This window comes from Chionomys nivalis, unplaced genomic scaffold (assembly GCF_950005125.1).
Source record: "Chionomys nivalis unplaced genomic scaffold, mChiNiv1.1 scaffold_109, whole genome shotgun sequence".
NCBI lineage: Eukaryota > Metazoa > Chordata > Mammalia > Rodentia > Cricetidae > Chionomys > Chionomys nivalis.
In genome coordinates this window covers 2501-20329 of record NW_026646991.1, presented here as the reverse complement: position 1 = coordinate 20329, position 17829 = coordinate 2501, and the positions used below count along the sequence as shown (strand labels likewise).

Here is a 17829-nt window from a genome sequence, read left to right as displayed (position 1 = left end):
CTGTTTCTCTTCATCGGCGAAGCTGTACCGAATTAGTCAGAAACCAACCACAAACGCCAATACCGTCCAGAAACTAATCACATTTTCCACTTAGTTTTTATTTTTTATTTATTTTATTTATTTATTTATTTTTTCTAGTCGTGCCGTCCAGAAACTAATCACATTTTCCACTTAGTTTTTATTTTTTATTTATTTTATTTATTTATTTTTTCTAGTCGTGCCGTCCAGAAACTAATCACATTTTCCACTTAGTTTTTATTTTTTATTTATTTTATTTATTTATTTATTTTTTTCTAGTCGTGCCGTCCAGAAACTAATCACATTTTCCACTTAGTTTTTATTTTTTATTTATTTTATTTATTTTTTATTTTTTTTTTTTTGCAAAAGGGATAACAAGCGACAAGGATGCAAAGGATGCAAAACGACCTCCTGTGGCTCATGCGAATTCGTCATTTTGCTTTCGGAGGTTCTCTGTCGGCCCACTTAACCCAGCACCGCGTGCACAATGTCTACCCTAAATAAAGCTAAAACTAAACAAGGAACACCAAGGAGCCCCTTGAACGCCATGACAGTTTCATCCTGCGCACTCTCTTAAATGCGATCACAGTTTCATCCTACAAACATGCGCGCACTAACACTACACGGACCAGCATGAAAGATGCTGATTTAAAAAATAATGCTCCGGGGATCAAAATCCAGCACCGCTTTTTTTGAAGATAAACCCTTCGTAACGCCGAGAGAGTAAATTTGCGCAACTTACGAAATATATTCGGCTCAGCTTTGGAATATTCTTTTTTAAGCCCAAGGACTTTGAACAGATACTGCTTCGATCCCAGCAAGTCGACTACCCGAATAATGAAAAACGCGTTAAAAAATAAAATTTCTCGAAGAAATAAAGGGAAAAGGCGGGCGGAGCTGAGCCTCTCCCGGCTACCAGAGCCGACAGGAGTTCCCGCCTCTGCTCATGCGGGAACGCGGAGCGCAGCCGAACGCTTTCTGGAATTCCTCGAAGTTGCTAACAGCGCCGTTGACCCTGAAAATAAGAAATAGAGAAAATCACTTTGTTATTCGGTCCACGCACATTCGCGGGTTCTGCATAAAAAAAACGGCCAGGGCGTTGCTGCATTGCTGCGAAAGCACCGTTGCATGCATTTACTGCATTTGCAAGGAAGGCGGCTGAAGCTCAGATAATTAAGAAAGGAAATTAATATCGCCGGGAACGGAGACCAACGTTTCCTCAAAGCTTCCAAGTCCTAAAACTCGTGCACGGCCGTATCCTCGCCCAGACTTTTTGTTTTCTAGGTTTTGAAAAAAAAATATTGCTTTTGGCCGAGGGTCACGGATGGAATATAACGGATATAGTAAATGCGCTCTGTGAATTATTTGCAAAAAAAAACAACATTTCAGGGAACCGGCTCGTAAAATAGAATTCGTTTCTAAAACTCTTTGAAGCGTTTCTAAAGCAAGGTTTTCGGGATACGGTTTTAAAATATACAGGAAATCCGAAATGACTTTTTCTTACGATGTGCGAATGGTTCATTTAAACGTTAGGCATGAAGATGTTCAGGTATAATATTTTCTAAGCAGAGTGACTGTAAATTAGCACGGTTCCTTGGGTTTCTTTTATATAATTAACTGTCCGCTACCGTGGGAAGTTTCCTCTCAAGCCATAGAACCTAGTCAAGGAATACCAACCTTAATTTTGTTTTTACTTAATATTTTACAGTTATTATTTTTTAAATCAGCATCTTTAATGCTGGTTCGTGTAGTGTTAGTGCGCGCATGTTTGTAGGATGAAACTGTGATCGCATTTAAGAAAGTGTGCAGGATTTTACAGTTGTTAATCTTTTTTTTTGTATATAAGCAGTTGCTTCAAGACGAAAAACGAATTATAATTGCATATTTGTTTATGTTTGATAATTCACAGCGTCAGGGGAAAAACAACAGCTACCACGGAGAATACTTTTAAAGAGAAGGCAGAGCAGAGCCAACCGGAATTCTGGAAATTGTAAATGGACCGGTTCACCAGGGTTCACCGTATCGTGCCCTCTTCTAAGACGACAAAACCCATTCCGAATTTATTTTTTTTTGCCCAAACCTCCCTGCTAAAGTAGATGGTTGGTGAACTCGATACCCCTGTTACTGAGCAGGGACCTCGTGGCACCTATGGATCATTAACTTCCAAGAGAAAACTACATGAACATATGTATAGATGTATGACTATTCGATCGTGTGAACCCGAATCGTCCGCAAGAACCGCAGCGCGCTTAGCCGCGAAATCGTCCCTCCGACCGCACGCCATTCCAATATCTGAATCTTAATATCCAAACTGATTTGGGCTGCGATCCCTTGGAGGGGAGAGGCGGGGAGGGGAGCAGAGAAAAATAAAAATCAATAAAAAAAAAATAGAAAAGAGCTGAATAAAAATCAATAAAAAAAATTAGAAACTTGCAGAAGAAAAATAAAAATCAATAAAAAAAATAGAAAAGAGCTCAATAAAAATCAATAAAAAAAATTAGAAACTTGCAGAAGAAAAATAAAAGTCAATAAAAAAAATAGAAAAGAGCTCAATAAAAATCAATAAAAAAAATTAGAAACTTGCAGAAGAAAAATAAAAGTCAATAAAAAAAAATAGAAAAGAGCTCAATAAAAATCAATAAAAAAAAATTAGAAACTTGCAGAAGAAAAATAAAAATCAATAAAAAAAATAGAAAAGAGCTCAATAAAAATCAATAAAAAAAATTAGAAACTTGCAGAAGAAAAATAAAAATCAATAAAAAAAAATAGAAAAGAGCTCAATAAAAATCAATAAAAAAAATTAGAAACTTGCAGAAGAAAAATAAAAGTCAATAAAAAAAAATAGAAAAGAGCTCAATAAAAATCAATAAAAAAAATTAGAAACTTGCAGAAGAAAAATAAAAATCAGTAAAAAAAAAATAGAAAAGAGCTCAATAAAAATCAATAAAAAAAAATTAGAAACTTCACTGGATGTAGCACTGAGCGGAAATTGAGTCGAAGGGACCCCGGGAAGACCGTGACCCCCCGCTGACCCCCACGTGCGCGTTTTTTACCGAAATTGCGGGGGGCTGTGAGCGCCGATGCGGACCTGCTCCCTGGCCGCCTCCGGTCGGTAGGAGTCGCACCGCACCTGCAAGACAGAACATCGGGTGTTCGAGTCCCCGGAACGGAAGGAATCCATCAGCGGGGATTCCACGGTCCGAGCGAATGAGGGAGAGGTTTCCAGGCAAACGATTTTAAAGGAAGGGAATCAAATGTGCGCCGGGATTGAACAATGTGTCCAAGTTATTAATTTAATATTTTAAATCACTTTTTATCAAATGTAATCGTATACATTTTAATGAGTAAACTAAGTGAACCACGCCACGGCTTCTTAGCGTAGCGAGGAGGTAAACTGATTATCGACGCCCCCGGACGCCTTGCTGGCCTCACCCTGGTCTGGACTTGAGATCAGACGTGACTCTGTGCTTTGTTCTAATCAGTAAAAAAAAAATAAACGTGAAAAGCAACCAAAAAAAAAAAAAAGAGAAGACATTCAGCATCAACTTCCGGCCTCCGTACACACACAGATACAGACACACTCATAAGTGCGCAAACCACACACACGCACACACACACGCACACACGCTAACACGCACTCACACCAAATAAAAAGGCCAGCCCAGATTTCCTCATATTTCTTTTACACACTGGTCGGTGTTCATGAAAGCGCACATCGAGAAAACCGTGGGCAGAGTCTCACAGACGACACACGCTGGACACGGAGCAAGAACAAGAAATGTGTTTGCACAAAAAAAAAAAAAATTAAAAAAATAAATAAATAGAAAAATAAAAAAAGAGAAATATGTTTGCACAAAAAAAATTAAAAAAATAAAGAAATAAAAAATAAAAAAAAGAGAAATACGTTTGCACAAAAAAATTAAAAAAATAAGTAAATAAAAAAATAAAAAAAGAGAAATACGTTTGCACAAAAAAAATTAAAAAAATAAATAAATAGAAAAAATAAAAAAAGAAATATGTTTGCACAAAAAAAATTAAAAAATAAATAAATAAAAATAAAAAAAGAAATATGTTTGCACAAAAAAATTTAAAAAAAAAAATAAATAAATAAATAAAAGAAATATGTTTGCACAAAAAAATTAAAAAAAAAATAAATAAATAAAAAAAAATAAATAAAAGAAATATGTTTGCACAAAAAAAATTAAAAAAATAAATAAATAATAAATAAAAAAAAAGAAATATGTTTGCACTATGGTGTTACTTTCTGAGCTGTAATCTACTTGACACTGGTTCGAAATGTGTCTTGACACAAGATATAACCTTGAAGCACGCGTACCTTCAGGGTGTATGAACACATACAGGAAACCGTTTAAATGGACCTGGAAATTTAAAAATGACGGAGAGGTGGGGAAACATTCAGCTAACGGGTCACTGTTGTTTAGATGATGACAAACCGTCTCCCACAATATTCCTCTTTTCTTCCTTTTCCCGTATACTTTTGTCAGATCAACCCTTCAAAACCACTTTTTAATTTTTTCTATTAAAGAGCGATGCTGAAACATGGTCGTTTTTAAAGACCGTCTTGTAACGGAATTTCTCCGTTTTCTCAGAAGTCAGCCCTCGTGAGCTTGTTCCCCACACTCCATTTCGCCCCATCTCTTGGGTTATTTTTTCTCTTTTACTCTTTGCTTATGTCGTTACATCGCGTTGACTGCGCTCTACAAGTCATTTGAGAGATTCCTGGAAACACGTTACGGCCGCGACCGTTCCCGAGTCCTTTCCAAGGGCGGAAAATCACAAATTCCGTATAAACCACCACAAAAACCACCACAAAAACCCCCAGGCCCCCTTTCCCACCGCCCAGCTCCGCCCCTGTGACACAAAAAGTCACCGCGGACCTCGTGTAAACGACGCAGTGCAGCCTTTTCCCGACCAAAACGTAATTTATCAAATAAAAGCCAACAGCAGGTCTTAGGTTGGCCCTGTTTGCCCAGGCTAACCAGGCTGTGCCTCTTCTTTGTTGCTATTTTTATATGGCTGACCCGGTCCACACCCCTGCCTCAGTTTACTCACGTGCGCGTAGCTCAGGAAGAACAGCTGGTTGTTGGTGAACGCGACGCCCGGTAGCAGCGGCTCTTCATCCCCCTGCCGTCGGTCGCTCACCCATTTCCGGTAAGCCTGGGGGTGGAAGCAGAGCGGGCTGAGTCTCCGCGGAAAACTCGCTTTTGGATTTTTCTTAAGAAAACAAACCTGGCAACGCAACCCGGTGCCCTTTCACCTGCACTTCCCGAGCAAATGGGAATCTGCGGCAGGAGCATGGCCAGGAGCTTGAGCTCAGCCCGGACGACAGAGTGAGGCTGCGGCAGGAGCATGGCCAGGAGCTTGAGCTCCGCCCGGATGACAGAGTGAGGCTGCGGCAGGAGCATGGCCAGGAGCTTGAGCTCCGCCCGGACGACAGAGTGAGACTGCGGCAGGAGCATGGCCAGGAGCTTGAGCTCCGCCCGGACGACAGAGTGAGACTGCGGCAGGAGCATGGCCAGGAGCTTGAGCTCCGCCCGGACGACAGAGTGAGACTGCGGCAGGAGCATGGCCAGGAGCTTGAGCTCGGCCCGGACGACAGAGTGAGACTGCGGCAGGGGCATGGCCAGGAGCTTGAGCTCAGCCCGGACGACAGAGCGAGACTGCGGCAGGAGCATGGCCAGGAGCTTGAGCTCCGCCCGGACGACAGAGAGAGACTGCGGCAGGAGCATGGCCAGGAGCTTGAGCTCCGCCCGGACGACAGAGTGAGGCTGCGGCAGGAGCATGGCCAGGAGTACAGAGCTCAGGCCGGACGACAGAGTGAGGCTGCGGCAGGAGCATGGCCAGGAGCTTGAGCTCAGCCCGGACGACAGAGTGAGACTGCGGCAGGAGCATGGCCAGGAGTACAGAGCTCAGCCCGGACGACAGAGTGAGGCTGCGGCAGGAGCATGGCCAGGAGCTTGAGCTCAGCCCGGACGACAGAGTGAGACTGAGGCAGGAGCATGGCCAGGAGCTTGAGCTCCGCCCGGACGACAGAGAGAGACTGAGGCAGGAGCATGGCCAGGAGTACAGAGCTCAGCCCGGACGACAGAGCGAGACTGCGGCAGGAGCATGGCCAGGAGCTTGAGCTCGGCCCGGACGACAGAGAGAGACTGAGGCAGGAGCATGGCCAGGAGCTTGAGCTCCGCCCGGACGACAGAGCGAGACTGCGGCAGGGGCATGGCCAGGAGCTTGAGCTCAGCCCGGACGACAGAGTGAGACTGAGGCAGGAGCATGGCCAGGAGCTTGAGCTCCGCCCGGACGACAGAGTGAGACTGAGGCAGGAGCATGGCCAGGAGCTTGAGCTCCGCCTGGACGACAGAGTGAGACTGCGGCAGGAGCATGGCCAGGAGCTTGAGCTCCGCCCGGACGACAGAGTGAGACTGCGGCAGGAGCATGGCCAGGAGTACAGAGCTCAGGCCGGACGACAGAGTGAGGCTGCGGCAGGAGCATGGCCAGGAGCTTGAGCTCAGCCTGGACGACAGAGTGAGACTGCGGCAGGAGCATGGCCAGGAGCTTGAGCTCCGCCCGGACGACAGAGTGAGACTGCGGCAGGAGCATGGCCAGGAGCTTGAGCTCAGCCCGGACGACAGAGAGAGACTGAGGCAGGAGCATGGCCAGGAGCTTGAGCTCCGCCCGGACGACAGAGTGAGACTGCGGCAGGAGCATGGCCAGGAGTACAGAGCTCAGCCCGGACGACAGAGTGAGACTGCGGCAGGAGCATGGCCAGGAGCTTGAGCTCGGCCCGGACGACAGAGAGAGACTGAGGCAGGAGCATGGCCAGGAGTACAGAGCTCAGCCCGGACGACAGAGTGAGACTGCGGCAGGAGCATGGCCAGGAGCGTGAGCTCCGCCCGGACGACAGAGTGAGACTGCGGCAGGAGCATGGCCAGGAGCGTGAGCTCCGCCCGGACGACAGAGTGAGACTGCGGCAGGAGCATGGCCAGGAGTACAGAGCGATTTTGGTTTTTTCGAGACAGGGTTTCTCCGTAGCTTTTTGGTTCCTATCCTGGAACAACTCTGTAGCCCAGGCTGGCCTCGAACTCCCAGAGATCCCCCTGCCTCTGCCTCCCCCGTGTAAATTTACAATTCTTCACAACCGTTATCATTCAGGACGACTCAGCCGTCCAAAAGAAAAAAAAAAAAAAAACCGCAGCTGTGTTGATGGACTTATCGAGCGTCACCGAGTTCACGCAGAAATAAAAAAGGGTTTTAGGGGCTCCGACGCGTCGTGCGCCCCAACACCACGTCGGTGCCGCGCTTTTTATTTATTTATTTTTTTATTATTATTTTTTTTTTGGTGCCGCGCTTTTTATTTATTTATTTTTTTATTATTATTTTTTTTTTGGTGCCGCGCTTTTTATTTTTATTTATTTTTATTATTATTATTTTTTTTGGTGCCGCGCTTTTTAGAGTCAAATAAACGTGCGCACCCGAAAGGCCTCGCGCAGGCCGCCGTTGTCAGCGATGTTCTCGCCCAGCGTCCTCTTCCCCTTCACCTGAAAGAAAAGAAAAAACAAAGTAACCCCAGCGGTGAGATATCCTCATCTCATTCCTCTCCGCTTTGCTATCTCAAGCCCCCGTCGGTCCTTCCTGCTACCTGACTCCGCTCCGAAAAAAAAAATAACGTTTTTGTTCGTGAGCCGGGCTGGGAGCGGCCGAGTCTTCCCTGCGGCCCAAAGTGCTAACGGGATTCTCAGTGGCTCGGGTTTAACAGGGAAAAATAGGAATAAAAATAGGAATTTCCGTATCCGGATGACCGCTGTGATTAATTCAGAAAATTAATTAATTTTTTAATTAAAAATTAATTCACAGGACGTTGAAAACGAACGTTAAAACCCCCGGGCCTTCAGGAAGGAGTCACCCAGCAGGGAGAAAAAGTGACTTTTGAGATGTGATGCGGTCAAGGATATTGAGAGAGAGAGAGAGGGAGGGAGAGGGAGGAGGATAAAATTGTATTTTTTTTTGTTTTTTTTTTGTTTTTTTTTTTAAAATTGTATTTTTTTAAGCAACCAAATTCAGAGTAATTTGCTCCATCCGCAGCAGGGAAGCCAACACACACGACTCCGAAGCCTCTGCAGTCCGGTTTTTTTCTTGTGGGTGTTGAAATATTCTCATGCTCGAGTCTACGTCCTTTCCTCGCCCTAAACTTTACATTGGAATCACAGCTCCTGGCAGAGCCCCATCCCCGCTGACTCCTCGCACTCGGAACCGCCGCGGCGGGGTCCATGCGACCTGGTTTGACCTCCCCGAGACCAATAATTGTATTTGAATGTATATATATATATATATATGGAATTAAGGGAACTCTCCTGTTGAGGTCCATAGGGAAATAAATTTCACATTCATGAACACTTACATGTAAAATATCAGAAAAATAAAAAATAAAAAGTTTTTGGGGAAAAAATGAGAGGCTCCTGTGACGGTCACGGAATCCTTGATCCCAGGTTCACCTGCCGCCGCCATGCTTCCCACGTAACAGCCGTGGGCTCTGACACTCGGGAACCGTAAGACCGAAATTAAATTAAATTAAATTAAATTAAATGCTTTCTTCTGCGAGTTACCTTGGTTGCAGGATCTTCCCGCAGTAAGAGAAAGGAAGCTAAGCAAAAGGTGATTTTAAGAGAGATTGGATATTTTCAAATTTTGGAAACGTTTTGATTTTGTGCGTCAGAAGATACTACAGGGAAAAGAAAAATAACCTTAAAGGATAAGGAATGCGCGTCGGGGAGATGCATTTAATGCGAGTGACAGAAGCGCAGCGCCCCTGCTACTTTAAAAGGCTCTCGTGGATTGACAAGAAAAGCAAGGTTTCGTGGATGCGCATTCCTGAATCGGTCACTCGCAGAAATATTCAGTTTTATTCTGGTGACAACAGGGATCTGTTCTACGGCGGGAAAGGAACAGACAACGAGGAACAAAACCTCACGTCCTCAAAGGACGCACACGGTCGCAGCAATCACGGGAAACGATCTGCACGGCTGTGCCACAAAATAAACATCTCGAAAATCCATTTCTTCTGCTCAAACTCCTCTAACTAAAAACCCGGTTGAATTCTCAGACCTGCAGGACCCCAGGTTCCCTCGGTCGGTAGAGCACGGGACTCGCAATCTCAGGGTCGTGGGTTCGAGCCCCACGTTGGGCGCCATTTAATAAGGAGATGATAGACCTACAGGACCCCAGGTTCCCTCGGTCGGTAGAGCACGGGACTCGCCATCTCAGGGTCGTGGGTTCGAGCCCCACGTTGGGCGCCAAATGTGGCGGCGCAGGTGAATGCGGACAGATTATATAGATGGTATCTACAGCTTTAATAAGGAGATCATAGACCTACAGGACCCCAGGTTCCCTCGGTCGGTACAGCACGGGACTCGCAATCTCAGGGTCGTGGGTTCGAGCTCCACGTTGGGCGCCATTTAATAAGGACATAGACACAGCGGCTCACGCCCGCCCCCCGGCAGATTTATCCGTAAACGTCAGCCCGAGGCGAACGCGCCCCCCGCGGGTGGGGCTATGTCCCTACAGGCGGGCGTCAAAGATTTGCGTCTCTAACGAGTTCCCAGGGAACACGGATGCCGCGCATCCCAGACGCACACGGGAGGAACCCGCGGTCCGAAGCGAGCCGATGTCTAGGTGAGGAAAAGCGGCCCGCGATTTGCACCCAGCACCGCCCCCGCCGCCGCCGCCGCCGTACTCACGTTCAAGCCCGCTTCCCGCCAGTGATAGCCGCTGTACTGGCTGACCATGCACTGTGTCTTCTCCTTGAACTTCTCCTCCGAGGCCGCGGACCACCACGGGTCGAGGTTCCCGTTTTTGTCGTATTTTCTCCCTGGCGGAAAGGGAAGTCACAAGAGACCCGGGTCAGTTTCTAGAGGCTGAAACCTCCAAGCAGCTTCCGTTTCCAAGGTTATTGCTGGAATCGAAGGCACGACTTTGTTTCTTAGTTAGGAATCTGCTCTCTGGGCCGGGCGATGGTGGCGCATGCCTTTAATCCCAGCACTCGGGAGGCAGAAGCAGGCGGATCTCTGTGAGTTCAAGACCAGCCTGGTCTACAGAGCTAGTTCCAGGACAGGCTCCAAAAAGCCACAGAGAAACCCTGTCTCGGAAAAAACCCAATAAATAAATAAATAAATAAATAAATGAAAATAAAAGATAAGCAAATAAAAATAAAAATACAATAAAAATAAATAAATAAATAAAGATAAAATTAAAAAAAAATAAAAATATATAATTCTGTTGGAGGCCAGCCTGGTCTACAGAGCTAGTTCCAGGACAGGAACCAAAAAGCTACAGAGAAACCCTGTCTCGGAAAAAAAACCCAATAAATAAATAAATAAATAAATAAATAAATGAAAATAAAAGATAAGGAAATAAAAATAAAAATACAATAAAAATAAATAAATAAATAAAGATAAAATTAAAAAAAAATAAAAATATATAATTCTGTTGGAGGCCAGCCTGGTCTACAAGAGCTAGTTCCAGGACAGGAACCAAAACCACAGAGAAACCCTGTCTCGGAAAAAACCCAATAAATAAATAAATAAATAAATAAAGGAAAATAAAAGATAAGCTAATAAAAATAAAAATATAATAAAAATAAAAATACAATAAAAATAAATAAATAAATAAAGATAAAATAAAAAAAAAATAAAAATATATAATTCTGTTGGAGGCCAGCCTGGTCTACAAGAGCTAGTTTCAGGTCATGCTCCAAAACCACAGAGAAACCCTGTCTCGGAAAAAACCCAATAAATAAATAAATAAATAAATGAAAATAAAAGATAAGCAAATAAAAATAAAAATATAATAAAAATAAAAATACAATAAAAATAAATAAATAAATAAATAAAGATAAAATAAAAAAAAAATAAAAATATATAATTCTGTTGGAGGCCAGCCTGGTCTACAAGAGCTAGTTCCAGGGCAGGATCCAAACCACGAGACAAGTTTTCAGTCGGCAATCACACGGCTTGGGGTAATCTCCCGTCTATGAAGGTCATGACGGCAGTGAACGCACGTGTAAAATGAACTCGTACTCACCGTTATTATCGAACCCGTGCGTGAATTCGTGCCCGACAATGACTCCGATCGCGCCGTAACTCAGGGACCTGCGCCGAAAACACACAATTCGGAACAAGTGACCGGAAGGAGTCTGAGCACGTGCGCGTTTAAATTCTCAGTGAGAAGCCAAGGCCATTGTTACCGTCGGCTGATCACGGTGAGAATAAAAGGACCCAACAATCCCCACGGAGACCAAGCCCGCCCCTGAGTCACTGACCGCTAAGTTCTCCCTGTTCCTAGTACGACTATGAGAAAACGAACTGCGGTTTTTTTTTTTTGAGGAGGAAAGTGTTTATTTTGACTTATAAAACGAACTGCGATTTAATTCACGATTAATCCGTATCATGGAAGGGACACGCCTTATATGGAAATTATTTAAATCCATTAACCTGTAGGTCAGAATTATAGACAATTTACACATTTTATTCTAAGATTTGTAATTATCCTAATATGGAAATTATTTAAATCAGGTAACCGGTAGGTCGGAATTATAGACAATTTAGACATTTTTTTCTAAGATTTGTAATCATGCTAAAAATATCCCGCAGTTGGCTCGGGACATCGAACGTCAGCGTCACCCAGCACACAGATGGGACCAGAGCCGGAAAGAACAGGGTTTTCTGAGGGAACACGTCATTCCAGGACGTCATGATCCTTCACATGCTAATTGTCCGTCTCAACTGCACCCAAGGAAGTGCTGCGAGATTTAATTTTTTCCCCTTGGCAGGAATTTCTTTCCTTTGTTATTTCTCTCCTGCAAGGCAGTTTGCATTTGGGAAAAAAAAAAGAAAAACACGTTTCCTGCCGTTTTTCCGTCCTCGCAAACCTTCATTAAAGGAGTCAGAGGACAGAAGTAAAGAAGTAAGAAGAAGGGCCGCTCCCGAAGTTTGTCTGCGAGGAAAACGGGGCATTTGGAAAAGGAGTGAATCCCTGTGAGTCTCCATTTTTGGTTGCAGAAAAGACACGATCCCTTGCACAAGAGACGAAGAAAAAGTAGTTTTCTGTGACTCGATCACGTTTTATACGACATTGATGTCTTCTAGTTTTCGATGGAAATGGTTTAATTCAGTAACGGACCGGCTAGGCAGAAATTGGAAGACTTTTTCTGTTTTAAAAATAAAGCCCTCTGGCCGGTGCTTGGAAAGGAGCGGCAGATGCATCTCTAAGTTCAAGGCCAGCCTGGTCTACAGAGTTCCAGGAAGGCCAGGGCTAGCCAGGGCTACACAAAGAAAACTCCTGGAAAAGCGAACTCCTCTGGAGTCAGGGAGCACAGGGCACAGAGTTCGAGGCTCCCCCGGACGACTTTGTTTCTGAGATACAATGTTGCTTTTTCCCCCCCGTAACATTGTATCTCAAAAACGTTTTTCCGGACGGGGCACAGAAGCACACGCCGCCAATCCGCACCGCATTCGCAGTACTGGGAGGAGTGTGAGGGCAGCCTGGGCTATATGCTGCACCGGTTTCAATCAAAAACAAAGTTCAGTCAAAAAAAAACAACAAAAACAAAACAAAACAAAACAAAAAGCCCAAACCAACGGACCAAACACTAAAACCTTCAAAGAGCAGAAAGACACCGGTCTGCGTCTTTCCAACGGTCAGGAGTCCACTCCTCTGAGGGAACCCGTGACTGCCTAGCGTCGCTCCAAACGGAAACTTCCTCCTACGCCTTTTTCTAGGGTTTCTCAACACCTTTCTCTAGAGTTTCTCAACTGCGCTTTCAACCCACTGGTCCGGTACAGCCACGCGGTGAGCACCCGCTGACACCCTGAACACGGAAAAGCATTTGCCGCTCAATCTTCCTTCCAAAGGACAAAACAGAGTTCCCGTGACCCCGTAATTGAGGGGGAAAGGCAGGAAAAATACAAGTTCCAGGCCAGCCGTCCTCACGTAGAAACTTCCGGACCGCCAACCTTGAGGCCACAAAAATAAAAAAATAATAATAATAAAAAAAAACAGATTGCAAACCCCAAATTCAAATATTGCCCAGTAAACATAACCAGACTATTTCCAAGGTTTCAGGTAGAGTTCTGTAACAGCCGGAAACTCCGTTAAATTATCTACGGGAAGCGGAATCAAAGAACGCCAGGGTTTTTTGTTTTTTTTTCCAGTCTGAAGTGATCTTAGAGAATGACTCAAGTGTCTGATTTCATGGATTTTGTACGTACATTTCTAATCCTAATCATGGGAAAAAAAAAAATCCGAACCCGTCAACGCTGATTTCCAGTTACCCGTTTATAACACACGTGAGTCAAGCCGAGCAATGGCTTCCCCACGGGGCCCTGATGCGAATTCCCGGACCCTGTGAAGAACGTGCTATGTGTCACATGACAAAGGTAAATCAGGGTCGCAGATGAGGCAAAAATCTATGTCGAAGGCAATGCGACGTTGACATTTCTGAGACGGGGAAGAAGGCCGCGAACAAAGGAATGTGCGCCCTGCTCTAAAAGCCAGAAAAGATAAGGAAATAATTTATTTCCCAGAACCTAAAAAAGAAAAAAGAAAAAAGACTGCACCTTGCGTTCAGCCTAGTGAGATCTAGGTCGGATAACACAAGGACAGGCTGCGATGCTGGGATGTCCCTTAGCCGCCGGCACAACCGTACAAAAGTCCGCACGTACCGAAATACCAACACAAGGGGGTCAAGTCCTAAAATCTAGACGAGATTTTCCATGCACTCAAGGACCACGGAACGTGAAGAGGCAGCTAAGAAAGTGATGGTATTGTCGACAGGAAATATTATCAGAGCCGCGCGGTGGTGGCGGCGCTCACGCCTTTGATCCCGGCACTCGGGAGGCAGAGGCAGGCGGATCTCTGTGAGTTCGAGGCCAGCCTGGTCTACAAGAGCTAGTTCCAGGACAGGAACCAAAGCTACAGAGAAACCCTGTCTCGGAAAAAACCCAATAAATAAATAAATAAATAAATAAATAAATAAATAAATAAATAAAGGAAAATAAAAGATAATCAAATAAAAATAAAAATATAATAAAAATAAAAATACAATAAAAATAAATAAATGAATAAAGATAAAATTAAAAAAAATAAAAATATATAATTCTGTTGGAGGCCAGCCTGGTCTACAAGAGCTAGTTCCAGGACAGGAACCAAAGCTACAGAGAAACCCTGTCTCGGAAAAAACCCAATAAATAAATAAATAAATAAATAAATAAATAAACGAAAATAAAAGATAAGCAAATAAAAATAAAAATATAATAAAAATAAAAATACAATAAAAATAAATAAATGAATAAAGATAAAATTAAAAAAAATAAAAATATATAATTCTGTTGGAGGCCAGCCTGGTCTACAAGAGCTAGTTCCAGGACAGGAACCAAAACCGCAGAGAAACCCTGTCTCGGAAAAAACCCAATAAATAAATAAAAAAAAAACAAAAAAAAAGAAATATTGTGAGAAACTCCACTGTATAGAGGAAGTTCAAATTACATCCGTCTACGGCCTCTTTCTCCCTCTCTTCCGTTCCTTCACCCGTTTCCTTCCAGCCCAGCGATCTTTCCAGGGGTTCAATGCAATGAAAAGGAAAATCCTGTGCAGAAAATTGACTTTTCCATCGAGTCAGGTTCTCTGCGAGCCAGGATCAGAGGACAAATTCCGAATGAAAACCAGGGGCCGGAGAGATGGCTCAGAGGTTAAGAGCGTTGCCTGTTCTTCCAAAGGTCCTGAGTTCAAATCCCAGCAACCACATGGTGGCTCACAACCATCTGTAATGGTGTCTGGTGCCCTCTTCTGGCCTGCAGGCATACACACAGACAGAATATTGTATACATAATAAATAAATAAATATTAAAAAAAAATCACGTTCTAGCTGACTGAATAACAAAACCGAACGAAAACCAACGAGACCTCCGACGCAGTGGAATCGGCCGTTGCAACGAGGACCGCGAGTTTCAGAGAGAAGTTTGCGATTGACTCACCGCGGGTATTCTGCTCCCCAGAAGAAAGGCTTCTGCAGCTCGCCAGCGGGAAACCCTGGGAGGACGGCAAGGAGACGAGAAAAAAGGTGAGGGTGCGGAGAATTCGATTCCGTAGCCGGGCTCCGGTGCCGACCGCCAAGCTCGGCCGGGCCGCGTTCCTGGTGAATTCACCGGACATCCAGGAAATCTACTCAAAAGCGATTTTTTTTTACTTAATTTACCTTTCAAAACTCAGAATCATCTCAAGGATAATTTTTACAGATAAGCCGTTAGGAGAGTCTTGAACTCGTGTTCCCTACGCGGGTTCAAAGAGCGGAGTTCCCCGTCCCACGGTCTCTGCGCACTTCCCCACGGCGCCCAGACTTCCAGACTAAAATTGGTGGCAGAGACGGAAAGGGAAGCAAACCTCATTTCTTTACCTCTCGGTCTCCCTCCCACTCACCGCTACGGTAAAGGTGAAAAGGGCCGGTCGATAAATGGCGAAAAATAAAAGGCCGGGCGGGCGGTGGTGGCGCTCACGTTTTTAATCCCGGCACGCGGGAGGCAGAGGCAGGAGGATCTCTGTGAGTTCGAGGCCAGCCTGGGCTACAAGAGCTAGTTCCAGGACAGGAACCAAAAAGCTACGGAGAGGGGCTGGAGAGATGGCTCAGAGGTTAAGAGCACTGCCTGCTCTTCCACAGGTCCTGAGTTCAAATCCCAGCAACCACACGTTGGCTCACAGCCATCTGTAATGGGGTCTGGCGCCCTCCTCTGACTTGCAGTCATACATCGAGGCAGAATGTTGTACACATAACAAATAAATAAATCTTAAAAAAGAATAAATTTTTGATTGTTGTATGTCCCGTACTCATTTCCTTGTGCTCTCCGTGGCTTTTATTACGTAATTTTGTGTACTGCGGTGGTCTTTACAGATTCACGGTATAGCAGGGAAGGACTCGCACACGGCACCTGCCCCCAACTGTTACCACGCAGAAGAATCCGACCCTGTTGAACTCTGCTCCACTAAGCATCACTTTGAAGGTCTCTCTCGTGAGTAGTGAGTTCGGAACGGGGCTTCAGATGTCCGTCGCCAGGAGCGGTTGTTGGAATAGAGCCAGGTATGGACACGGCGGTATAAACAGTATTTAGTGGGTAGCCTGTTCGTACATAGATATATGCACATGCGTGTTTTTGCGTGTGTGTGTGCGTATTCCATGTATCTGTCAAATACAGAAAAAAAATGGCTGCAGTAATCATATTCTGGAAAAAATTTGGATTCCGGGTGAGCATGAAGGGTTTACATTTTGATCAATCAACGGTGCCAACTTTTGTCATCAAAGTTAGCTGCTTTAGAATGGTGTGTGTCCACCAGAAATTCTTCTAAAATCTATATAAAAGCAGTTAACGAAGCTTACGTGGTGTTGTTTTGTTCCATTTTTAACACTCACAAATTCCATTTCTATTTCTAGCAAAAAAAAAATAAGGCTTTCGGTTACAGAATTTCAATGAGTCCAATTGTAACAAAATAAAATAAAATAAAATATTGGCGCCTCTATGCTGTGGTCCCCTCATTGTTTATTATGATCGCTTCCCTTTCTCTAATTTGCACCCGGGAAAGCTATTGGTTCAAATGTCACCCCCCGCCCGGTGCTATCTTCTGCAACTCCCTGTAGCGCTCAGCTACTCCCCATTTTAATAGACACCCAGGAATTTCAAGTTTCATGACATAATGGGTTTTTAAATGACTTCTTTTGTTTCTAAGATTATAATGTAATTACGGCATTTATTCCTCCCCTGTCCTCCCATCAAACCTCCTCACGGGCCCCTCCTTGTTCTCTTTCAAACTCATGGTCCGGTAGAGGGATTTTTCATTTCACGTACTCTTATTATTCTTTTCAGTGCAATACCCTCAGGGCGAGGACACCCGGCGATTATCCGTGGAGCGCATGGAACCGCATGGAACCGCATGAACTTCAGGAGGGGGACTAAGGTCGGAGCATCGCCTGCAGCTACGGCAATATTTTCTCAGCGGAAACCTAAAAGTACACGACGCGTCAAGCACCACCATTTCTAACGTTTACGAAACCAGCCGAAGAGGGAAAATTGGACAAAACCAGACAAAAATCCCGTGAATCCTGACCCTAATAGCGATTTCTTTCCTCTCTCGTCTTTGCTTTTGGCCTGTGGCTGCAGCCTGCATTTACGCCACGTCACCTTGAGACTCCAGTGCAAGGTCATCGTCTCACAGCAAATGCTCCGGAAACAGTGCTCTGCAGAGGTTGCGTATCCCGAAGTTTCACTCTTTCATACGGACACCGATTCTATTGCTCTCTCACACATCCCTGAGGAGGACGCCCGCCCATTTCCCTTTGGCTTCTGTGTGTGGTGGTCACACTGCCCACGGACGGGGGGCCCCGAACTTCTGTTGCCGGTGTTCAGAGCCCAGCACACTTAACGTTCTCCCTTCTTCCTGTCAAACTCCACGAAAATCTATTCACAAAAAAGCAAGGCCACGCGAACGTTTCTAAATCCAGGGCCATTTCGTTCCACAGCCGTTCTGACGCTGGTGAAGGGTTTGGCATCGCTGGATCCTTCAGTCGGGATCCTCCCAGACGCCTCTACGGCAGACACGACCGTGGCAGACGCAAAGCTCGGTCCCCCACAAAAAGCAACAGGGAGACTTCAAAAGGAGAATGGTGAACTCCGCGGTCTGCTGCCGGTAGAAGCCCAACCTCCAGACAGAGGTTTATTGCCTTCTTTACCCCGATATCTGTAATTAAACTGGGGC

The 17829-nt window shown here is 44.8% G+C and overlaps 1 protein-coding gene across 1 annotated transcript in view; it reads right to left on the bottom strand.

Moving 5' to 3' along the window:
- Nucleotides 1–303: 303 nt before the first annotated feature.
- Nucleotides 304–17829, bottom strand: part of LOC130869243 (phosphate-regulating neutral endopeptidase PHEX-like) — an 18429-nt gene continuing 903 nt past the window's right edge. The window contains exons 2-8 of the mRNA XM_057761255.1: nucleotides 15063–15117; nucleotides 11113–11180; nucleotides 9771–9901; nucleotides 7509–7574; nucleotides 5092–5196; nucleotides 3072–3148; nucleotides 304–1033 (exon numbers count right to left, since the gene is read on the bottom strand). Of these exons, the coding sequence (XP_057617238.1) occupies nucleotides 931–1033; nucleotides 3072–3148; nucleotides 5092–5196; nucleotides 7509–7574; nucleotides 9771–9901; nucleotides 11113–11180; nucleotides 15063–15117 (605 nt within the window). The 3' untranslated portion in view covers nucleotides 304–930. The remainder of the gene's footprint in view (nucleotides 1034–3071; nucleotides 3149–5091; nucleotides 5197–7508; nucleotides 7575–9770; nucleotides 9902–11112; nucleotides 11181–15062; nucleotides 15118–17829) is intronic.